Source organism: Phoxinus phoxinus (assembly GCF_949152265.1).
Source record: "Phoxinus phoxinus genome assembly, chromosome: 13".
In the NCBI taxonomy this organism is placed as follows: Eukaryota; Metazoa; Chordata; class Actinopteri; order Cypriniformes; family Leuciscidae; genus Phoxinus; species Phoxinus phoxinus.
Genome location: NC_136888.1, coordinates 4,031,243 through 4,057,151, shown reverse-complemented (window position 1 = coordinate 4,057,151; position 25,909 = coordinate 4,031,243). Strand labels below are relative to the sequence as shown.

The 25,909-nt window shown below is 39.1% G+C and overlaps 1 protein-coding gene across 6 annotated transcripts in view; it reads left to right on the top strand.

Moving 5' to 3' along the window:
• paplna (papilin a, proteoglycan-like sulfated glycoprotein) overlaps positions 1 to 25,909 on the top strand; it is an 89,653-nt gene that overhangs the window by 16,951 nt on the left and 46,793 nt on the right. For 4 of the 6 annotated variants that reach the window (XM_079633054.1, XM_079633053.1, XM_079633056.1 and 1 more), the window contains 9 exons: positions 4,450 to 4,510; positions 5,181 to 5,283; positions 8,383 to 8,513; positions 9,817 to 9,940; positions 10,023 to 10,103; positions 10,188 to 10,360; positions 11,748 to 11,871; positions 18,530 to 18,656; positions 18,851 to 18,922. In XM_079633054.1, the coding sequence (XP_079489180.1) occupies positions 4,450 to 4,510; positions 5,181 to 5,283; positions 8,383 to 8,513; positions 9,817 to 9,940; positions 10,023 to 10,103; positions 10,188 to 10,360; positions 11,748 to 11,871; positions 18,530 to 18,656; positions 18,851 to 18,922 (996 nt within the window). The remainder of the gene's footprint in view (positions 1 to 4,449; positions 4,511 to 5,180; positions 5,284 to 8,382; positions 8,514 to 9,816; positions 9,941 to 10,022; positions 10,104 to 10,187; positions 10,361 to 11,747; positions 11,872 to 18,529; positions 18,657 to 18,850; positions 18,923 to 25,909) is intronic. The other 2 variants (XM_079633058.1, XM_079633057.1) reach the window with 1 other exon arrangement.

Below are 25,909 nucleotides of genomic sequence, written 5' to 3'. Positions count from 1 at the left end.
TAAATAGATCCCTATTCTCTTTTTCTAAGATATTAATTACCGTAATTTTACGGACTATAAGTCGCATCAGTCAAAAAATGCGTCATGAAGAGGAAAAAAACATATATAAGTCGCACTGGACTATAAGTCGTTATAGAACTAAATTTATTTATTTCTAAAATTATTTAGAAATTTATTTCACAAAATCCAAGACCAAGAACAGACATTTATTCTGGAAAGGCAAGTTATTCAGCTCCACAACAGCACACAGAACAACAGCTGAATAGTGTCCGGTGTGTTAGCGTAACACATTAACAGTTATTCAGCTGCACAACAGCATAAAGAACATATACCTGTGAGGCTGAATAGACTAAATTAACATTAGCCAGCGAGTCCAACAAGTTACCGGTAAGCAAGTTCACCAAGCTCCCGATCTCACTCCACACACAACACTGAATCCATTGAGTTCTTCCTCGGTGTGGGTTCTGAACAACTCCGCTAACTAGAGCGCCCTCTCGCGGCTGTAGACGGTAATGTTTTCTCTTGGTTCATCTCAGACAGTATGAATCCATTTTGATATATAAGTCGCACCTGATTATAAGTCGCAGGACCAGCCAAACTATGAAAAACGGTGAGACTTATAGTCCGGAGAATACGGTAGTTACACTCTTAACTCTTTCCCCGCCATTTACGAAACAACGCTTCTCTGTCATTGGTGAGTTATTCTGGCAATCCGTGTGTTCAGTGATATAAGGTAGGGGGCGCTGTTGTGGATCTTCTAAAACAGTTCAGCATCTCCGGATCCAAAAACAAGCGAAGAATAAGATCTGCATAAACCAGAAGGAGAGCTAATGTGATCAGCAAACATTCAACAACATATAAATCAAAATAGCCTAACTTTACTGGGGAAAATGTTGAACCCACAAAGAGGTTTACGACCGTGCAAGCTTCTCTGATCTCGAACTCGATCTCTGATCATTTATGTTTTGAATGTTTTTTGTTAGTTTTTTTGCACATTCAAGTATTGATAAAAAAGAATGAAGCTAGAATAAAATGTTTTTTTTTTTTTAATGATGTTTAATAGCAGAGACTCTGTTATCCAGTGATTACATATTCATACAATAAATGCAATACATGTTGGGGGCCATGAACATTTTGTGAATATGTTTAAATATTCTGGTGCTGTCTGGCAAGTTAAAAATAAAACACCCAAATCCACAAAAAATTTTTTATAGTGGACAAAGTTTCTTTAGATTATTTAAATATTCTTTACGCTAAGAGAAAATTGACTGAAAGATTCTTTAGGGAACTCAAACCGCTTCTATGTCATCACTGCGAAAACACTGTATTTTGAAGAGTGCATCCTCTGTTCATCTTGCAAAAGTAACATGCTATGTCTCCTTTGGCACACACACTGGTTTAGTCAAGTATGCAAGGTCAAGTATGCACCGTCTTTAAGTGGAACGTGTTAGATTGTATAATTATGTGTTTGAGCGATAGGCACTTGGCTGGGGAAAGTCTTCAACGGGACATTGAGAGCTTTGGCCATAAATCTGCGTGTTGGAATCTGGTCTGCTTGTCCTGTCTTGCATTTTACTCTGTGAATGGCGCTCATGAAAACATGGCAGATTGTACATTAACTTACCACTCCTCTTTAAATGATTTGCCCTGCCCAAATTTAGTTAAATGATACTTTTGTGGTCTAATACAAACCCTTGCACCATTGCCCATTGCAACCATTGCCCATGCCTATAGAAACTGAACAATACAAATATCCCTACCAGTCAGAATCTATTATGTCTGATGTATTTGAATGAAGTTGTTATGCATGCATGATGCATTGGGAAATCTAACAATCTAGAGTCAGAGTTTCCCAGAAACAGTTTTGACATTGAACTCAGTAACTTACGAGAAAGTTGAGCTCATAAATGCACTCCTCGCTCAAGACTAAAACGTCCCCCTCAGGCGATCTTTCTGGGACTTTCAGACATCTCTCTTCCAGCTTGGTGCGAGTGTCTCGCCGGGTGAATGAATCACGCACCACACCCTGCCTTTTCCCTGCAGTATTACTGTCTGTCATGTGCTGACTTAACATCTAGACATACTGGAAACTCCATGCGGCTGTATCCGCTCATTAATAATGCTATTATGTATGTATGAGTACGCAAGAACAGGATGATGACTCTTTGTAGCAGACCGGTTGAGATGTAGTGAAGACCTTGTTGTCAAGTCAAGTCAAGTCAAGTCAAGTCAAGTCATCTTCATCTTTATAGCGCTTTTAACAATGTAGATGGTTTCAAAGCGGCTTTACAGTGATAAACGGATAATTTAAGGTAACAGATTGTTTTGGCTTTATAGCGGTTCTTGAATAATGTTATTTTCCAGCTAAAGTTAGTTTTGAATAATTCACTTCTGTCGAAATGATCATTAGTTATTAAATTAGAGACCGCTAAGACGACACCGTTCTCTCTAGACAGACTTTAAACGCGAACCTGTGAGAAACGCTGATGGCGCTCACGTGCGCATCAAGAATTAATTATATAGTTATGTGCGTTTGAATATATGTGCGCAGGTTTGTAATTCCCTACGAACCAAGCCTTAACAAACTACTTGTCTTGCCTATAAATTTTGATACAGAGAATTGTATTTTATTTTATCGCTTCAGGGTAGGTATGCGAGCCGAATTTTCCACAACACTTTATCTGTAGAGTGGTAAAGGGATCCTCCATAGGGAGAGGCTAGTTGGCACTTCAGCACTGCGTTGTCATCAGGTCCAGGCGAAGGTCCTTCGTCAGATCTGGATACGGCCTGGATCCGGCAGGCTGCGGGAAAACCTCGGGATAAACAAAGACACTAAAATTAGCGTAGATGCCATTCTTCTTATGATGTAACGAGTACATCAGGATTTATGGGAAGTGTTCCCAGTTCCGGCTGACCTAATCTATGCAGACTAAAGTAGTCTATAATGTTTTATGTGAATGCTAGGTCAAAGAGATGTGTCTTTAATCTAGATTTAAACGGACAGAGTGTGTCCGGACAATGGTAGGAAGTCTGTTCCAAAGTTTTGGTGCTAAATAGCAAAGGGATCTACCGCCAGTAGTTTTGATATTCTAGGTATTATTAACTGGCCGTTGTGTGTCTCAGAAGAGATTGAGGCATCAGCCCTCAACACACACACCCATAAGCACTTGTTATGATCTCTGTGCATTTGTGTCTGTGTGTGTGTGTGTGCTTTAGTGAGAGTGAGTGTTTTTATGCATCCTTGGACAAGTCTATAATGAGACACTTGATATTTTAGGGTGTTTTCACACTTTGGGGGTCTTAAGTTAAAGACATTTAAAGTCCAAATGAGGCATTTTGAGTATGTCTTTTTATGTCTATGTGCAAACCATGTGTAAGTTCATAAGTCAATACCATTGCTGAGTATTTCCTCCTTAAAACTGCAGTGAACCAAAGATAGTCTCAAAAACACGGTTTGAAATCGCTGGTGTTTCTGACGTCACAAACTACCTTGCAACCAATCAGATCAACGTGTGATCGTCAACCAGTGGATCTCTGAGCTGAGTGAGTGAGTGGAGGCGGGGCTCATTTACATATTCATAGAACCGCGCATACTAAATGAGGCAAGGTTGTCAAGTTACATTCAAGCTATTTTAAGGCATGAAGAATTTTGTTTTAAATGAAAAAACATTTAAATATGTAATTTTGGTGATCAAAAATGAGTTTTAAGGGATACAATTATTGACTGCAGGGGGACTTTAAGTCTGCAGTGTGGTTCACTTATAACGTGCATCATGTTGTGATATATAGTCAAGGCCAATATTATCAGCTGATATTTAGCCATTTTTATTTATCAGCATCAGCCGATATGTTTTCTGCTTGGCCAATAAGTGTTGTGAGCGGGACTTTTATTTTGACAATGCTGTGCCATCTCTGTAGTCTTTTGTAGTGTTCACTGTTAATAGGCTGTTATCGTCCCCAGGCGTCTCTAGTTTCCATATTAGCCCTATTTATTTATACCCATGTGCTTGGTCTGTCCTTTTTTGTTTATATTTCATGTTTTTGTTTCATTTAAATGACCTGTTTCCTGGCTTTTTGTTTTGGTACAGATATTTACTATCTTTAAATTAAATAGTGTGATATCATATATTGTGTAACCACCCTGCTCTCTAAGAAATCAGCATCGCCCATCAAAAAGTCAATATCAGTCAACCACTAATCATGAACACAACAGGATCTCTTTATTTTCACATTTGCATTTGCACAAATATTTTTGGTAATTGCCGGTTATCATGCTAAGCTGCAGTAATGTAAAACAACAAGACAAAATGAGTTGACAGCATTTATCCAGATTTAAAATAAGAAGCATATAAAAAAAACATGCAAAAATGAAAATGAAGGTCTTGCTATACAGTTTTCCCCCTAAGAGTGAAACCATCTCATCTGTGTTTGATCTGTGTCTCTCTGCAGGCCTGATGGCGGTCACCGCTGCGTGGGTCCAGATAAGTCCTATCGCTCATGTAATATCCAGGTACACACTCTTCTGCTCAATGACCCGTGTGCCTGAAGAAATCAAAGCTTACACCTGATCAATTAATGGCATTTATATATTTGAGGATTTAATCTTATTTAGCATTGTTGATTTTTTTGTTTTTTTGACATCATTAATATTTACACTATTTGGTTCAAACGTTTGGCTAAGTCAAGTTTTTTAAAAAGGCTCACCGATGCTGTATTTATTTCATAAAAAACTGTAATCTTGTAATATATGATTAATATTTAAAACAGCTGTTTTCTATGTGAATATATATAGTAAAGTGTCATTTATTCCTGTGATCAAAGCTGAATTTCTCCAGTCTTCAGTGTCACATGATCAGTCTTCAGAAATCATGCTAATATGATGATTTGCTGATCAAGAAACATTTCAGATTATAATCAATATTGAAAACGGTTGTGCTGCTTCATATTTTTGTGGAAACTGTGATACTCTTCATTTGTAAGGATTCTTTGATAATTAGAAAGATTAAGAAACTGCATTTATTTGAAATAGAAATATAATTATAAATGTCTTTACTGTCATTTTCGATAAATATAATTCATGCTTGCTGATTAAAAGTATTCATTTTTCTTTAAAAAAAAATCTTTCTGGCCCCAAACCTTTGAATGGTAGTGTATGTGATCTGAATTATCTGAGTTATCAGGACTGTCCCGAGGGTTCCCGGGATTTCAGAGAAGAACAGTGCTCGCAGTTCGACGGCACTGATTTTCAAGGAAAGCTCTACAAATGGCTGCCATATTACGGTGGTATGTACAGACAGAAAGAGATTGTGTGTGTCAGGGCCGATAGTTCACCTGAAAACGAAAATGAAATCATTCTCGTACAACTGGAGGTTTAGCAGAATGTTCATCCTGATTTTTGCGTTTTCCATATCATGACATTATCAGCAAACACACCGTATAAAATAGTGATGCACCGAAAACTTTTTATTTACCCGAAAACTAAATCCAAAAATAAGGTTTATTTATTTAATAAATAAATAATTACATTTATTTAATAATCAGCACTCAAATATATATATATATATATATATATATATATATAAATTGCATATAAGACAGTTTATATAAACCTTTTAAATATTTATTACACATACATTCAATTATGAAGACAACAGGTTAAGTACAAATATAATGAATATGTAACATTGCGTGACAAATGTTTACAAGTTGTTTTATTGACATCTTTCTGTGGTTAAAACTGTGGTTACGCGATTACATGAAACATGATACATTTTAGTAAGTTGTCCTGTATCTTTCAACATTTCTTCTCATGTTCCTTCATGTTTATTTGCTTCTGTAACTAGTAGTAAAGGTGATCGGTTCACGAGCCGCTTGAGGCGCTACAGCGATCTGTCACCACACATTAAAGAGCCACTAAACTACATTTATTAGAAAGACAAAAAATGTCCAGGGTGCTCAGGGAGTTCAATAAAAAGTGTTTGAAGGTGCTCTTCAGACGATCCAAGGCACTCTTCTTCAAAATTATTTAAAAAAAAGTATTATTCAAAATAATTTAAAAAGCCTTTATTTAACTGGCCACGTGTTCTTCTTGGCCACGTGTTCTTCTACAAACAGCCTTCTTCATGCCGATACGCCTGGGTTGCTTTTTTTCCCCATGTATTTAAAATGTTCTACCATGATATAGCCAGTTAAATAAAGGCTTTTTAAATAATTTTGAAGAAGAGTGCCTTTTATCTTCTCTAAACTACATTTATTATTTGAATTTCATGATAAAATTTACAAATTTTGATAGATATCTTTGTTTCATATCAAAAGTAACAAAGCATAAAGCTTATTGCGCTTATTGGATGTGAGGCGCAAAAAATAGTGTTTACGAAAGTTTAGTTCACGCATCAATTGAAAACAGTAGACAAAAAATAAAAAAAGTTACTTAATTTTTTCCTCTCGCGATAAATCATTCCAAAAATCATGGCGACGGATGTTGGGAGGTTTATGTATTTAATCCGCCATCGCACTAGACATTATTATTAATCGAAGGAGACGTGTGTGTTATCCAAGCATTAATGGCAAGGGAAGACCCTTATACTTATGAGTGTTTCTGGGTGTTTCGCCCTCATTTCTGCTTCGAGCTCTTGATTGTGGCATTTCTTTGAGGTTAGGAATCCAGTATTCCTGCAATTATTTTGTCTTTTATGAATTTAATAAACAACTCTGTCTCGTATTCTGTCCATACACACCGCGTCATCTACGTCAGGTGACTGTAAATGTGCAAAAACTGTTTCCATTGCAGTTTTGCGAAATATTTCTTTTTTCGAATTGCCTAAAAAACCTCATCATGCGAGCGTAAAAACTTATTTTGTGATAAATGGGAGTTTTTGCGAAATTGACGTGTTTTCATTGGGCGTATTTTCAATTCGCAATTTCAATTTGCACAATTTGAAGGGAAATGGAAACGCGGCTAATGTAGACTCGATCTCGGTTCATCAAAATTAAGATTGTTTAAAATCGTGAAATCGATATCAACTCAGCTGTAGGATCCACACAGCTGACATGTTTACCTGTTGTTGTAGATTATTAATGGTGTTCTCAAAACAGACACTGACACAATCAAGACGCGCCACCAGAGAAGCACTAATTAAACATTACCGTTTCAGTCCGCGATTTCAGCTCACCAAATCTGTTATAGCGGAAACCAAAAATTAATTTCTGCTCGCCAAAATTTCTGTGCATGACTAATATAAAACTCGCCCATATGACGTGTGCTATATTCCATGCTTTTAATGCTACAGCATTTACAATGAATGTGACTTAGTTTTTGTTGCATTTTGTCTGCATTCTTAAAGGATTAGTTCACTTTCAAATAAAAATGTCCAGATAATTTACTTACATCCAAGATGTCCATGTCTTTCTTTCTTCAGTCGAAAAGAAATGAAGGTTTTTGAGGAAAACATTGCAGGATGTTTCTCCATATAATGGACTTCAGTGGCAACCAGCCATTCAAATGTTCAAAGGGGGCGCAAATGTCCGTCTCGATGCAGCTTCGAAGTCTCGACACAATCCCAGCCGAGGAATAAGAGTCTTATCCAGCGAAACGATCATTTTCTAAAAAACTAAAAAACAATGATAAACTTTTTAACCACAAAAGCGATACGATCTGTAATTTTCTAAAAAAAACAAACAATTTATATAAACATAAACAATACTTTTTAACCACAAATGGCCATCTTGTAACATCCCTGAGATGCGGCATGCATTATGCCATCACATTGGAAAGGTCACACTTTTTTTTTTTTATAATAATAATAAACTAAAACAAAGATGTCGGACGATTTTGAAGTTGAGTTTTTTGCCCTTCCCGACCTTTATTAACCGCATTACACAGATAAATAATTTAGACAGATGGCGTGATGCGTGACCTTTCCAATGTGATGACGTAATCGTGGCGCATCTCAGAGATGGTACAAGACGGCATTTGTGGTTAAAAAGTATATAATTTTTATTTATTTTTTGAAAATGACTGATGGCTTTGCTAGATAAGACTCTTATTCCTCGGCTGGGATCGTGTCGAGACTTTGATGCTGCACTGAAACTCACATCTGGACCTACAAACCGTTGGTTGCCACTGAAGTCCATTATATGGAGAAAATCCTGCAATGTTTTTCTCAAAAACCTTCATTTCTTTTCGACTGAAGAAAGAAAGACATGAACATCTTGGATGATATCGGGGAGAGTAAATTATCAGGAAATATTTATTTGAACTAATCCTTTAAAGAACATGTAGATCTAAATAGTGTTTTATCTTTATAATGTTTTAGCTCTGTGAAAGTATCCTGTACAGGTGACAGTCCTGATGTTAAGCTGTATCTTCTTTCGTCTGTTCAGGAGAGAATCCTTGTGAGTTGAACTGCATTCCCAGAGGAGAGAATTTCTTCTATCGCCAGAAGCCGGCGGTGGTGGACGGCACACCCTGCCACCCTGGAGCAAAGCACATCTGTGTGGACGGCCTCTGTAAGGTCAGCACAGCAACCCTCCAGGACACTGAGCATGATCACTTATTTTAACCAGCTCACTTTTACGTTCATGCATTTAACAGACACTTTTATTTAAAGCGACTTACACAAGAGGAAAAATAGCAGTTCATCAAAGAGCCAATAATAAGCGTAATAACAATAGCAACTTACCTGAGTGCTGACCAAATCCCTTCATCTACCCTTGAAAAGTGAATCCCGTCCGAATAGGGCTTATGTTTGACTTGTGTTGCCTCGTTCTCCTGAAATATATATTGTGGATACTATTGAACTCTGTTTAAGACTCTGAACCTTCGTCTTCGTGCACTGATACAGCGCACGTTTGTGACACATAGGGCCCTATTTTAACAATCTAAGCGCATGGTCTAAAGTGCACGGCGCAAGCGCACTTAGGGCGCCCGAATCCACTTTTGCTAGTTTAACGACAGGAAAAATGGTCGGCGCTCCCAGCGCATGGTCTAACAGGGTTGTCCCTATTCTCTTAATGAGTAACGGGTGTGTTTTGGGCGTAACGTGCAATAAACCAATCAGAGTCTCATCTCCCATTACCTTTAAAAGCCAGTTTCGCTCGTGCTATGGCGGATTCACTATTTACATGGAGGAATTTACAAGTGGAAAGACTGAACGCGTCTCTAGAGAGGAAACGGATCTGCTCGTGCGCAACTTTCTTTATTGCCTCAAAAAAAAACGTAAGAGCCTTTAATTGACCCTTCGCAGGGAGCTTGATTGACAGGTGATCTGACCAATCATACTTCGCCATCCGCCATTTTGTCCGACAAAGCAGTCAGGAGAGTTAGTAGATTAACATGGGAGGATTTGAGCTTGAGAAGCGGAGTGTACTGATGCCTTTCCGCGGTTAAAACAACATTCTGATGTTCATTCGTGTTTATTTGATGCTATAAATGAACTAGAAGGAAGAGATGATCGGTTCACGAGCAGCTTTAACTGAGGCTCTACAGCGATCTGTCACGACACAATAAAGAGCCACAAAACGGTATTTATTGTTTAAATTTCTTGTTTAAATCACTGCGTGAGAAGTGAGAACATTGTGTGGCGTGAGAGCGGCATAGCTTGTCGGACATAGCGACAGCAACTAAAGGGGGCGGGTCTTTGCGAACGGTCAATTGCCTGTTTGAGATTTCTTCGTGAACTAGATGAGCGTGGAGTTCAACAATAGAATCTGTGTTAAAAAGCGCAGCCTCAAAACACTGTCCCTGTATTTTGCCTGGACTGTGAAGGGTGTGATCTGAGAACTATTGCTCTGTTTTTGTCCTTTGTCTGCTCACAGCGTCTCGGCTGTGATAACATGCTGGAGTCGCCCCAGGAGGAGGACCCCTGTTTACAGTGTGGAGGGAACGGACAGTCATGCAATCTAGTCAAAAACAGTTTCTCAATGCGCAACCTGCCCAAAGGTAAACTAACCCAAGACCCAACCGCACCTGGAACTATATGGACAAATATGCCTAAAAAAGTAGTTGTACCCCCTACTCACAGGTTACAATCAAATGTTCATCATCCCTGTTGGGGCTACCACTATCAGCATCAAGGAAACTGTACCAGCACGCAATTACCTTGGTGAGTGTTTGTGAATACGGTCCTAATCCTAAACTTTTCATCATCAGCATCAACCTTTTCATCATTACATTTTGCCTCTAATAGCAATCAAGAACCTACGTGGTGAGTACTACCTTAATGGACACTGGGCGATCGATTTCTCTCGAGCCGCACCCATTGCCGGCACCGTGCTGTATTACCAGCGGGGAACAGAAGGGGAAGAGACCCCCGAGATAATCACTGGCCGTGGCCCTACGACTGAGCCTCTAGTGATAGAGGTGAGAGCCAGTTTAACCCTCTGGTGCTCTTCGCGTGTCGGTCCAAAATTACAGATATTTTTTGGGTCAATGAAATGAATGTACTATATTTTAGTTTGATCATGTTTTTTATTTCATATTTTGTATTTTGGGGGGATTTTTTTTATACTAAATTATATTTATGCTATTTTTATATTCCATTTATTCGCTTTTTGAGCATAGACCTGAAAATGTATTTTCCAACTTAAACTGTCGTAAATCTTGAATGCTTTAGAGCAGTGTTTCCCAAACGTCTCCTGAAGCACCTCCAACACTACACGTTTTCTTTGTCTTCCTAATCAAACACGCCTGATTCAACTCATCAGCTCATTCACCCATCTGATTATGAGCTGATGAGTTGAATGTTGGGAAACGTGGAGTGTTGGGGGTCCTTCAGGAGAGGTTTGGGAAACACTGCTTTGGAGCACAGACTTAAGTTTGATCTCTTTTCAAAGACGACACTTGAAAGATTATTGCTGAAGTGAAAACGGTTTACTCTAAAATTGCAAGAAAATTAAAGCTGCAAGTTGTGTTCCGAATTTGAGCTTGATATCTCCAAAAAATTAGCTTTCAGTAAGATTTAGTTTGCCTGCAGTACCAAAAGTTTTCACTAGATAAAAATCATCTCCCATTCATTTTCAATGTGACTATTTATGTGACTATTGACTATTTTTTCAGGGCCATTTAACTTTTTTCAAATCATGTCCATCATTTTTATTTGTGTTCACATAGCAAGTGCTAAAACCTTTACCAAGTTTCGTACCATTCCAATGAAGTAAAAAAATCAAAGAGAACCCTAGCTTTCCTTGTTTGATTTCTGTATCTTGTACGGCTGCACAATTAATCAAAAGAAAACCAGAATTGAGATGCAGCTTAGTAAGACTGTGATTTAATTAAATATACAGTATATGCGTTGCATGCTTCAGAGTGAAGCATGGCACTGTGTTCATTCATATGTTAGCAGCTCATGATCCGCCGGTGTTTTCAGCTTCTCAGACCGTCTCGGTTCACAGTAAATTCTGCTCAACAACTCCATCTGCTCTGAGTTTGAGTCGCTTTAACGTGCATTTAGGAATGAAACATGTTCACAGCCATCTTCACAAACTTGGTAACGCATTAAAACAGAAGATGAGCTTCTAAGAAAAAGTGTTCTGACATTAAAATGAAGAAATGAAGACAGCCATTAATATTAGTATTGTAATATTTTCAATCCAGAGTGATGTGTGAATCAGCATCTGTGTTAAGTCCAAGACCACTGCAATAAAGAAAACCCACCAGTGACATGAACTTAAACATACTGCATGCACCTTATTCCTTTTTGAGGCATTTTTTTAATACCATGACCATCAGTGTCTTTGTTTATCTACAGCTAATCAGTCAAGAGGCTAATGAGGGCGTGGAGTACGAGTATTATCTGCCTAACGGACGCTTGACTGAGGGCTACTACTGGAGCTATGGCTCCTGGTCGGCATGCAGCAAGGAGTGTGGCTCAGGTCAGTGTCAAAGTAAAAGTGTGTTTGTGTTTCATTTCATGCAAGAAGACACTACAGGCATTATTATTTTTTTAGGCATTTTTTGAGATTTTTATGCTGAAAATTCAGCTTTGCATCACAGAAATAAGTTTCATTTTACAGTAGAAAACCGTTCTTTTACATTTTTAAGCATTTTTTATCAAATAAATGGGTAACACTAAGATCAATTAGGTCTATTAGTTACATTAATTAATGCATTAACCTTAATGTCACGAACATTCTGTTATTTTGATCTTAGTTTCATTTTCATGGACTTTAGTTTGTTATTTTCAGTCACATGTGTTCCTTTGTTTAGTTTCCCGCCACTTATTAGTTACTTTGGAGAATCATTAAATCATCACAGGTGTTTGTCATTATTTCCCTCATTTGCTTTGTATTTAAAGGGATACTTCAGGATTTAGTATTAAGCTTTGTATCAGTAGAAAGCCATTATTATTTTCGAATTACCGTGCTCCCCCCTGCCTCATATCACCCTGAGATGAGATTTATGTATTTTTAGTCTGGAAAAAATCCTCATATGACCCAAAAATTGTCATATTGCATCATATGAGGATTTTTTGTCCAGAAGCTAAAAACTACAGCCAGTAGAGTAGACGGTGCTGTTCCGCATGTTTTCAACCCGCCCATAGAGGGAGGGATCTCACTCACAGAATGTACAAATAGTGTCAGCCATCTTTAATTTGGAAGCTAAGCTAACAGGCTCTTGTTCTGTGGAGAAAGCTGAGTAGTAGGGGTTACCATGGTTTTCCCGGACATGTCCAGCCGTCGAGATCGTCCAAAATGTCTGGGATTCGGCTTTTGCTTTCTGCAGTCGCCATTCATTGTTTACATGAATATCTTTTGTTTCAATCTAACTGAATTAATCCCAGTTGGTGAATCTAGTGTTTACATGAACGCTAAACAAGTGATCGGTTGATGTGCGTTTTAACATTGCTAAGAAAATTCCCGCTCCTCCGTGAGAGATACGAGACCGGTGCGTCTCACAGGTGCGTCTCATCAGTAATCACGCCACCGGCCTCGCGCCGTTCTCCCGCGGCCGTCAGTCTCGTCCTGCTCGCCGCAGTAAACATGATGAATGGCGACTGTAGAACGCAAAACCGAATCCTGGACATTTTGGGGGCGACATCAAAATACCGGGCAGACTCACTAGTAGCATAGCCTTGTTGTTTAGCTGCCCTCTTACCGGTAGGAGTGGCCTCCTAGGGCAGCGAAGCAAGTGCATTCTGGGAGTTGTTGTCTTTCATCCCCATAAGCCATTAATACATTTTCTGGCTTTTCTCAGTCTAGAAGGCTCCAAATTCAAAAATAATTTCACATTTCTTCTACATAAATGACCCATTTTAAATGCACATTCATCTTTCCAGAGGTGAAGTATCCCTTTAAGTTGCAGTCTTTTCAGTGTTCATTTGTCCGGTTACGTTTACGCATAGCAGTTGGTTTCGTTTGATTATCTTCTTTTGTATTATCGTCTGAGTGGATTTTTAAAGACGTTATACCTCATCTTCATCTTCATCGTGTGTTCCCTGCAACTGGAGATCGCTTCCATTAATTTTTCCCCATAGAGGGAAAACACACAACTTGAAGGAGGGACTGTTTTTATTTTTCAGAACAGCGAGCTATTGAGGAGTACGTGGAGGAGTTTTTGAGCACCTGCCATCGAGCCGCCTGCGATGACGTCTGCTTAATAGAGAGATTTCAGTGTGGACTGGACAAATATCTCCGCTTCATCAATCCCTACCGGACCCTAGAGACTTACATCACGTTCGCACTGTATATAGATGGATCACCATTCACAGTGGGCAAAGCGGAGGATGACAGCAGCCTCGTCCAGACAAACCTCGCAGGCGTCTCGCAGCCAGACCCAGAGCTTAGCCCACCATCACCCAGAACCACAGAGACGATGACCCACGAGTGATCCTCCTGTGACGACAGCACCAACCATCGCACAAAGTGAGTCTGACCAGGGGTGTGAGCCGGCAACCATCGTACCAGTGGGAGTCTTGATGGAGCTTGAGACTGTGGATTGTTTAATAGACTGGGACCCGGAGGTACTGCTTCCCACCCTGAATCGTCTGTATTATCATCATCTGTGCCGTCATCGCCGCTGGTTCAGCCCAGCATAATGACTGTGTTGTCACCCTGAATAGTGAATTATGGTCTTCGATCCCACCCAGCCTCCACTGCAGAGCTCAGCTAGTCCGTCAGCCCTGCCTCAGTTGGTCTCAGCCCTTCGTCTTCCCCCGTGATGCCTTGCGGTGTTGTCAAGCCTCAGGCCGTGCACTCACCAACTTCGCCAAAGCTTGAGGATCTCTCGGCTCCGCCTCTGGTCGCTGATCCCTTCGCTCCGTCTAAGCCTGTTGCCCTGTTGGCACTGCCTTGGCTCCTCCCATCCTCAGCTCCACCTGAGATCCTCGGCCTTGTGGCTCCACCAGGCTCCCTCGTCCTTCCATCTCCACCTCGGTCAGCCGTCACCATGCCTGTGCTGTGGACTTACAAGTCATTTGCGGCGCTCCAGCGGGTTCTGCCCTCCCTCCGGCTCCACCTGGGTCCTCTGTTGCACTGGCTTAGCCTCAGTTCTCGTATGCTCCGGTTACCATTCGGACGATCATCTCCGCAACTCTGCCTTGGTCTCCAGTGCCGGCTGCGTCACTTAGGTCCATCTGCTCTCCGTCTGCACCCTGGGTTCCCCTAACATCGGCTCAGTCTCCATCGGTCGTCCCTCGGATGCCGTCGGCCACATCAACACCTTGACTCCTCCTTCCATCGACTCTGCCTTGGGCTGTCGTCCTAACTGTGCTCTGGGTCTGCACTATCTGGTCATCACCACCTTTGATGCTCCCAACATCTTCTCCTCCGTGGGTTATGTGCCTATCTGTCTGCCTGTTCTTGCCAGCCCTTACCAACTCCTTGACCTCCTCCAAAGCCCCTACCCTCACTCCCTCCCTCAACTGTTTGTTTGTTTTTGTTGCGGCGCGAGGTCGTGCCTTTTGGGAGGGGTGTAATGTCACGAACACATTCAGTTTTTTTATCTTAGTTTCATTTTCAATTACCTTTAGTTTGTTATTTTCAGTCACATGTGCTGCTTTGTTTAGTTTCCTTTCCGTGTTTTTTTTTTTTAGTCTTTTCTCCAACATTCAGAGCCATAAAGTAGGGTTTAAAGGACGCAGGTATCGTCTTAGTTTAGTTTGGGTGCTATACTGTGAGGACCTCCACACATTGTTCAACAATGTAAAGGTGTCAAATTGTCAACCTTCCACACAAAGAGCCTCAGGAGAATCCTGAAAATCTTTTGGCCCAAAACCATCTCTACTTTCCCAGTGCAAGCAAGAAAGTTTGGACACCATCATCATGAGAAGGCGATGGAGATGGACTAGACACGACATCCGAAGGGAACAAGATGACATTGCTCGGACTGCCCTCTTCTGGACACCAGAGGGTAAATGAAAGAGTGGAAGACCCAAGAATACCTGGTGTTGATCCGTAAAAGCAGAACTGAAGGTCCTGAACCACACCATTCAGAAGCTGGCCAGAAACAGAACGGAAATGTATTTTTAATAGTTTTACCATATTCACATTAAGGGCCCTATCTTACACCCAGCGCAATTGACTTTGTACACCGACGCATGTATCATTCCTATTTTGCACCCGCGCACAGCGGACTTTTCCCTCCACAGACGCACGTCGGTAAATTAGGGAATGAACTTGCGCTCGCGGGGGCGGTTCAGTGAAAAGAGGAGCGTGTTCCGGCGCAAACGTTCCCTGGCGCTATTTTGCAGTTTCAAAAAACTATTCCGCCACTGACCGTTGCGCGTTAGTCATATGCTATTTTAAGGGCGCATGCTTGGCCATTATGTAGCGTGTGAACAACGCGCATACACTTTGATTCTCTAACCTAAACAGACGCAGCAGTCTTCATTTTTGCAAATCATACATTATTACAAGGAAAATTATTAAAATGGTCTCAAACATCAAATATCTGGGAACATACATTTCAAATGATTTTACGTGGGACATCAATACAGCCAGCATTATTAAAAAGGCCCAACAACGACTTTACTTTCTAAGGAGGTTGAAGCGAGCTGGTCTTGGGACTCCAGTTCTGCTTCCTTTCTACCGTTGTGTGGTGGAGAGTTCACTCACCTTCTCCATCACTGCCTGGTATGGAAATTGTTCGGCTGCTGACGAAAAGAAATTGGGGAGGGTGGTCAAATCCGCCCAAAAAATAACTTTGAGTAGTCTACCGTCTCTTGAGGACATTTACACCAGCAGGTGCAGAAGTAGAGCATCCTGTATTATGAAGGATTCCACCCACTCGGCAAACAAATTCTTCGCTCCACTCCCCTCGGGCAGGAGACTAAGAAGCATCAAAACCAGAACGGAAAGACTGAAATGCAGTTTCTTCCCAGAGGCTGTAAGAAGCATGAATGCACTGGCCAAAGGGATTGTTTTAAAATTTTAAACTTGATGGTTTAATTATTTATTATAGAAGGTTTTATTATTTTTAAATAGGTCATATTATTAAAAAAATTTTTTTAGATTAATAAGTTATGTTTTAACTATTTCTTCTGTATATTGTATGCTAATTATTATTTAATGCTGCTGGTTTCTGAGTACGTATTTCGTTCTCATGTGTCAACATGTACAGAATGACAATAAAAATACCTTGACCTTGACCTTGACCTTGATTAACACACGAGGTGTTAATTGTTGTCCGTGAAGATGTAAAAAAAAAAAAAGGCATACATCAAAAAATAGGCATACATCTAGCTTACACATTTACCCAAATTATTATCCGCCTGTTTAACCGAAGATAATTTGTGTGGCTTCTCCCATCATCCTCATACAATGTCACTTCTCTGTTTTTTACGGCCCTGACGAGAACGTCGGTCTCCTCGGCTGTGAACCGCTCCTGGCGTGCGCTGGCAAACCCGCCGTTATAATAGCAATCCGCCGTGGAACAAGCACGCCGGCTCTTAAAGGGAATGTGAGAGGACGCTCTGATTGGTTTATTTCACATTACGCCCAAACCACACCTATGAGTAATGTAGCGACTTCAGACCAACACATTTAAGATTTACGTCGGGCGCAAGAGTCATTTATCCCGCCGGTATAGTAGCAACAGCGCCCGGGATCCGCCCACAGAGTTACTTGTGTTTCGCGTTTGATACTTGCGTTTCAGAACGTTAAAATAGGGCCCATAGTGTATTGTCTTAACGAGTGTGTCGCTGTAGTTCTATGAATTTGGAATTACGGCCAGAAACAGAAAGCCAGGCTTTTTACATTATCTTTTTTTGTGAATTCTGTTAAAAATGCATTCATTAGTGAAGATTTGTATCACCAACACACTGGACTGAACTGAACAGGACAGGTAAGGTGTGTATCAAGGCAAACGGTTACAGCAGAGCCAAGCGCTACATCCTGAGGCATTTAAACTCAAACGTGGCACTGTTTGAAGAGCTTGAAGGGGATGCTTAATATCCGGCATATTTCATCTCTTGATGAAAGGCCAGCCGCGTCAGGAGTGTCTAGGCAATGTGGAGGTTGTTTTCACTGAGGGGCATCAGGAGAAATCGTCGTTGAGAAGCGTATCATCACAGCTTGGAAGGACTACTCTTTGTGGCTTCAAATAAGATGCACATTATAATCCAATGGCGAATAATAACAGTCTTTATGAATATCTAGTAAGAAGGAGAGCAGAAAAAGACTGGGCCCTAACATAGAGGAGCCAATCCTTAAGCCGTGTTCACATAAAGGATGATAACTATAATGTTTTAATAATTGTTTTAATTCAATGAGGATAGGGAAGTCCACAGCACAGCTATAACGGTAGCGAAACAGACGAGCAATAACATTCTAATCACTTTCAGAACGAATTTCCCCCCAGCTGCTCATTATTAAAAACATTGACAGCCAAACAGAATCAATCCGACTTTAAAGAGTTTGATCATTTAAAGTGTCAAATGACAAAGCTGCTATTTTCTTTGCTCATTTTTTAACTTTTTTTTATTTATTTACAGAAACTAGGAGTGGTAATATATTAAAATAATTATAAATAATTTAAATTCCATAATTCCATAACCAAATGTTCTTACACTTTATATAACCAATAAATCGGCACATAAAAAAAAAAAGTATACTCACAATTTATCAGCAATTTCTACTCAATAAAATATTTTAGAGATTTACATAACTAGAATTTTTTTTAATACCTTTTACGATTTTATTACTTTCCATGACTTTTCCAGAAAAACATTACATCTTAAAAAAAAAAAAAAAAACATTTTTAAAAGTCCCTTATATATCCAAGACTGTGAGACAAAAAAACATTTATATGGGAAAAGAAAAAAGTAATACATCTTTAATCTTGATTTAAAAAAAAAAAAAAATGTAGCTGTTTTAATGCTTGTTTTTATCCCCATTTTATTTTAAATCATTTTAAGCCGTCTTTCTGAAGCCCCCTTTTGAGAAGGGTTAATAATATTCTGTCTCACATGAAGTTGTTATGATTGAGTGTTCTTTGCATATTTGTAATGCATTTTTTCATGGTTGGTGTATTTGTATTAGAGAGAATTTCAACACTTATATGCAATTTGACAAATTTTTCTTCCATATATTTTAGGTTACCAGTCCCGTCTGGTCTTCTGTACCATTGATAATGAAGCCTACTCTGATTACCTGTGTGCCTCCCTCCCTCGACCCCTCAGTAACCGCACATGCAATGAACAGCAGTGTCCGCAAACCCGCAGGTACTGTACATCAACACGCCACATTCAGCGAACAGCCAACTGTAATGTAGATGTGTTTTGTGCTTTAACACACTGTACAGTTTTTATTGAACATCAGAAACTGATTCCTGCCCACAAATGTGTTAAAATTGTGCGGTTGCTGTCTGACTTGTGGAGAAGCATTGGGTCTGTGAATACTGTTCCTGTTCTGTAAGGATGGCGTATGTGTACGAGCCGCGTTTGTGGAGGCCCATGGAAGCACCACGAGTCTATGTACAAGTGTTCAGGTAACAGGCTTCAGAGGCTGATATACGGCAGCGCTGGATCTCAAACACACATTTGTGTCCAGTCTATGCAATCTCTCAGGAATCTCAGTGCTTCACGTGCCCGGGTCACAAACTCTGGGCTACATTATACGATTTTCTAAAGAATTTTAAGTGTGTAACTGTTTCCCATCCTCTCCTTGTACGTATATCAAAACCCGATCCCCATATAACACTGATGTATGTCTTTTATAAGACCTCTAAGGCTTTTGAAAATGACAGCTGGAAAGTAAAACGGTGGCAGGAGTGTTATTTTACTATCATTGAGACACTACAATGAAAAAAATTATACCATCTAAATTAACCGTTTCAAGTAAAAATATTTAATTTAATATTCATTTAACATACTGTAAATGCATTAATTTATACCAGCAAAATATTTTTTAAGAGTTAAATCAAGTAAAACACAACTCTTTAAGGTATCAATTGCAGGTTACCACTTTTTACACAGTATTATAGTTTTATATATAATATATATATATATATATATATATATATTTTTTTTTTTTTATATATATATATTTATATTATATATGTTTTTATTCATTTTTATTCATTAGTCTTTTAGTACGTCAAGTTAATGTCTTTTATATTGTATTTTATTTCAATTAACGTTTACTTTATTTCAAGTAAGTGTTTTTTGGGGGAGTTTTTAATAAAAACATGTTTTTTTTTAGATAACTATAGTAACCCTGGCTGACACATCTAAGAGATTGTTCACATCATTAATATGTGTTTGAGTTCAGTTTGCACCAGTTTTTTTACATGTTTAGTCCGATTCGTATTTGTTAGAGTCTTGTTGAGCTTTTGTTCCTTCACATGTGAAGATGAACCAAGGCCTTGGGCAACTGTTCAGCTCAGAGCTTCACGTCTCTCCGATCCTCCCTCGTATGTCAGAGGAGGTTTTTCTCTGTGGCTTTATACACTGCAGTAGTTTCCCATCAGTTGATATCCCACTGAATCCTGACGTCCGCATGACCTGTGGAGCTCTGATCTGAGCGGCTGGCTGTGTTCGGTAGGGGATTGTCTGTTTCAGTGTCGATTTTGTGGGCAATACAGATCTGTTTTCTATATATAGATTTTATATACATGATGGCCCTGATTTACTAAGATCAGAGAGTAATAGTACAAGAATAATTGCACAAATTATGATTCATGCAAATAGGTTCGATGAATCCGTTAAAACAAGGCTATATGTACCAAATACCAGCCACGACTATCACTGAATGCCATATTTTATTTATTTATTTTTAGGCTTACAGTAACATTCAAAAGATTGGGGTCAATACGTTTTTTTATTTATATTTTATTTATTATTTATATTTAAAAAATATATTTTATTCAGCAAGGATGCATTAAAGTGATCAAAAGTGACATTTACATTGTCACAAAATATTTCTATTTAAAAAAATTCTGCTCTTTTCTATTCTATTTCTAAGAGTCCTGAAAAATATATATATATATCACAGTTACACAAAAAATTAAATAAAGCTACACAACTGTTTTTAACATTGATAAGAAACGTTTCTTAAGCAGCAAATCAGCAAATTGAAATAATTTCTGAAATATCATAAACATTTATTTGAATCTAATATTTTAAACAATGTTATTCCACATCCTTCCCCAATGCTGTCCTCCAAACAACGTGTAATACAAAGCCTATGAAAACAAATATAGTGAATGTATGCTATGCTGGAAGCCTACATTATAAGCAAAAAAAAAAAAAAGGTTAAAACATTAAAATCTCAATTTCTTACTATTTTAAAGCAGAAATTAAAACGACTAAATTCAAATGATAATAAACAGCAACAAAAGCGCAAAATGTAGTTTCTGTGAGGTATGAAGAACACAAACATTCACTCGTCTGAACATAGTCATTTTATTACATTAATATTCCAACAGTAGTGCCATTACGGTTACGGCTCCCCAAAATATGATTACTTGTGTTACATGTAGAATTTTAAACCTACACTTAATTTCTAACAAACATTGTTTTAGCAAAATGTGTATTTTAATCAGAATTATTGCGATCTTATTCTACTGCTCTGTTTGACGCGCATGCACCCATCGGCGCTCGATAACTGAAATATGTGACGTTTAACAAGATGCTTGTTTTCAAAATATGCTACATGGAAATACTCGCGGGACTTTCTAACATTTACAGATAGGGATATAACAATAAAATGTAAGTTATGCGCTAAGAAAAACACGTCAGAGGCATTAAACAGCACACGCATCTGTCAAAGTACGACAGGGCAAGACGCAATAACGCTTATGTTTTTGTTATGTGCTGTGTGATAAAACTTTTATTTTATTGTGGCTAGCCTAAGGCACACCTGTGCAATAATCATGCTGTCTAATCAGCATCTTGATATGCCACACCTGTGAGGTGGATGGATTATCTCGGCAAAGGAGAAGTGCTCACTAACACAGATTTGTGAACAATATTTGAGAGAAATAGGCCTTTTGTGTACACAGAAAAAGTCTTAGATCTTTGAGTTCAGCTCATGAAAAATGGGGGCAAAAACAAAAGCGTTGCGTTTATAATTTTGTTCAGTGTATAAAGCATGTTTCGGACAACTTGAATCATGTACCGTACCTTTTTTCCATATGCGTTTTGTCCATGGAATTGGTTTATTTACTACTGTAAAGCGACATGACTGGCTGATGGTTTCCCAGGCACAGCGCACAGACGCATCTAATCGATAATCAAATTCGTTGTCGATTATTTTCATTATCGATAATAATCTATTTAATAATCGATTCGTTGTTTCAGCCCTAATTAACATCCACCTGTATCTCGTTTTGTTGCCAATTATCTTATCACCCTTGTGTAGACTTATTTAAGCCCTCTTGTCTTCTATAGTCGGTTATTGTCTATCCACTGTGCTTTCTGTTTCGTTGTTTCGTTATCTTTTGGATACCCACATCTTGGATTATCTTCCTCATTTGGATTACATAAACCTGCTGCTGTGTCTAGTGTTTGCTCTTTGCCTGACTACAACGTGACACAATAACTGACCACAAACATGGATCTAGCAGCAGCATTCATAAGATCTGGTCAAGGAGGACTGCGCTTATTGGAGTATTCAAGCCATTTCTGTGAGTTAGCAAATCTAATTACCTTTGATGACGCTACTCTAAAATCTATTTCTTGGATTGGTGCGAACGATGGACGGATGCTGGTCCCATCAGGATTAGATGACTCGCTAGTCCCTGACATAACCCAAGCCCTCCCTCCTCCACTGAACCCACCCAGCCTCAATTGACCGTTCGCAAAGAGCCGGCCCCTTTAGTTACTGTAGCTATGTCCGACAAGCCACACCAGCTTTTGGAGGTTACTTTTGATATGAGGAGGTTACTCATATCAAAATGAGTTACAGAGGAGGTTACTTTTGATATGAAACAAAGTATCAACTTTCATATTTGGTCATTTTTTTAAAAGAAATTTAAACAATAAATACCGTTTTGTGGCTCTTTAATGTGTCGTGACAGATCGCTGTAGAGCATCAGCTCGTGAACCGATCATCTCTTCCGTCTAGTTCATTTATATCATCAAATAAACATGAATGAACATCAGAAGGAATGTTGTTTTAACCGTGGAAAGACATCAGTTCACTCCGCTTCTCAAGTTCAAATCCTCCCATGTTAATCTACTAACTCTCCTGACTGCTTTGTCGGACAAAAATGGCAGATTCGGCGGATTATGATTGGTCAGATCGCCTGTCAATCAAACTCCCTGCGAAGGGTCAATCCTCCTTCACCGCCACTGCTCCCCCAGCGTTAAGTCCCCATCCTCGACACTGGTTCCACCGAACCGTCGACCACTGGTCCCGCCCAACCTCCAACTCTCTGCTTTTCTGAGAACTAGGGGTGGTTAATCTGTCTGATTTCCCGATTCGATTAGATTACGATTATTGAAGTCCCGATTCGATTACAGTCGATGTTCGATTATTAACGATTCTCAATTCTCGATTATTGATTTTCCATTTCACAACAGTAAATTCACTACAGTAAAAATCACAACAATAACAAATTATAACAAACTTCAACATATTCTGAATCTCTATTAACATAAAATACGGATGTCCACGCATCACATGTTACAGCTATCCTACCCGCTTTCTTCAGTGATTCCATGACTTCGGTTTTGGTCTTGTTGTAGAGTGTGGGGATCGCTGTGTCTGTAAAATATCTCCGAGATGGGACGTTGTATCTCGGCTCCAAAGTGTGCAACATAGCGCGAAAGCCCTGGTTCTCAACGACTGGATGCAAATCCTTGGCAATAAAAGTTGCGATTGATTGTGTAATGCGCTTTGCCCCTTCCGAGCCGGGTGGAAGCTTTGACAATATTGTTTCCACGCTTCAGAGTTCCGTCTTTTGCGTTCCGTCAATATTACATTATTATCGATTTTCAAAAAAAAATTTAAAAATGTTTTTTTTATTTTTTAAATCGATTTTTGGCATTTGTGAATCGATTCAGAATCGTCCACGTCCGCATCGCGATGCATCTAAGAATCGATTTTTTTCCCACCCCTACTGAGAACGCCATTCAGTTCCTCAGCTCGACCTCCGCTGGCTCCCTTCAGCCCTTCGGCTCCTCCTTCAGTGGTCACTCCCCGGTTCCTCCCTTCATCATCTACTCCCTGGGTGCTTCTCATTTCTTATTTGTCCATCCTTGTTTCCTTTCCTCGATTCCTTTCCTCACGTCGCAGCCCCACTCCCAGTAGGATGGGAAAGAAAATGAGGACGGAGGAATCGGAGGAAAGCTTATTTGTATATTGGAATATTCTTGATCACTCAAATGCGTCACTTCAAAACGTCATCAGCTGTGCTCGAAGGCTCTGCGCTTATGTTGTTAAAGTTTGGTTATTTAAGGAATTAATAAATAATAAAGAGAAAGCAAGATGTCCCATTGATATATCTGTGATATATGTTTATTTAAACTGCAATGGTAAATCATAAATTTACACACACACACACACGCATTCGCACGGGATAAACGAAGCCTGTGATTTTTGCTCGAATTTACTGACTTATCTTCCGGATATGATGTCAAGTATGGAGACAGATTAGAATCATTAATAATTCACGCAGAAAACCTGATTTACACATGCGTAGACAATTTCACATGCATGAAACCTAATTCACGTACACACAAAAAAAATTCACGTGCTTGGAATATTTTTCCCCCCACAAAAACCAATTCACATGCGCAAAATAAATTTATATATTCATAAAATACATTTCACAAATGCAAAACACAATTCGTAGATATACAACTGTGTGCAAAAACCTTTGAGTGTTTAAAATGTACGAGTTTATCCCTGAATGTGGACGTGCAATCGTCATTCACGTGTGAATCGCCTCGGATGTGTGTGTGTGTGTTTTTGAGACTTTCCTGGCAGAGCTCTTGACCCACGCGGGTCAGTCGTACTCTTTAGCCAATCAGATGCGAGCTTACCATTCAACCAATCATATATGGAATCCCCTGAGAGTGCATTCGAGTAGCACGGTTCTGCGCACCATTTGCGCAATACGGATTAATTAGAACAGAAATGAAGCCTCAATGAAGCTTTCAATCCAGCATGGCGAACGAAGAACGGGTACCAGTTTAGTTTATTTAATAAAAGTCTGAGTATATTAAATTGTCATATTATTATAGTTTTTACTGTATTTTGATCAAATAAATGCAGCCTTGGTGAGCATAAGAGACTTCTTTCAAAACAAAAAAATCTACCCCAAATTTTGAATGATAGTGTATATTAAAAATATTTATAAATGTACATATGTTAAATGCACAATTTATATGTATTATACTATTTAATAACATAACTGTCCTTTACAGTATAGTAGCCTATATCTATTGAAATGATATTATCAGCTTATTTAGCTCTCTGCAGTTGATCTGCATGTGACACTCTTCAAACAACTTCAGATTGATTGCGGAGTGGGGGGGCGATATCAGATGAATTCATAATTTACAAAGAAACTGTGATATTCTTTACATGTTCAAGCCATTGCACACCACAGTTTTATACTGAAAAGTAAAATGACCAGTTAATGTTGAAAAGTTGGAAAGAAATATGTGCTAAATGGAAAACATTCACGTATTCACGCTTTACCGCTTCTGGTTTATCCGGTATTTTGTTGTAATATGTAAGCAACGTATTAAATTCAATTAGGATTTTGTGTGCATAAAACAACAGAAAAATGTGTCACATAAATGCAAAATGTCTATGAATGAATGTCTCAGTTCTGTTGCGAGATAAAAGCTGGCACATAAAAATTATTATGAATGAATAACACATTCCCCTTAGTAGATCAGCTAAGACAGGTTTTTTTATGCAACCCTAGTAAATCATGGCCTGCATGTATTATATAGATGTTTTGTTGACGAGTCCACTATCTGGGTGTCTTCTGTGTTCTTTTGATTTAGCTTGTCTTGTTTATCTGAATATATTTGCGTGTGAAGAGAGCAGCGTTTGGTCTTTAAAAACAAAAAGACCCTTTGACTTGTCATGGTGGTGCCCTCTGGGATTTTCCTGTGATGTTCATGTACAGAAACCTGAAACTGTTGTGGTCCCTGAGCAGATCGACCGGCCGGATAACATGTGCTTTTGCTTTATGTTGTGGGAAAGACCAAATTCTTTTGTCCCCGCGTGACTCATATCCTCATATTTTCTCTCTCATCTTCAGGTTTCTGGGAACACCTGCTTGACTTTGACAAGCAAACAGTGTTTCTGCAGAAAACTTGCTTTGTCCGTCTAATTTCCCAGAATGCACAAATCTTTATATGTTTGTTTAATGTATGTGTAGTGGTGTGAAGGCCTATTTGTAAACCATTAAAACAGCTTTTCTTGGTTAAATGCAATTTTTGTGGCATGCTATCGATTACCACAGTAAATGATTTTGACTTGTCTGTCTTGTTGTAAAAAAACTAAAATATGG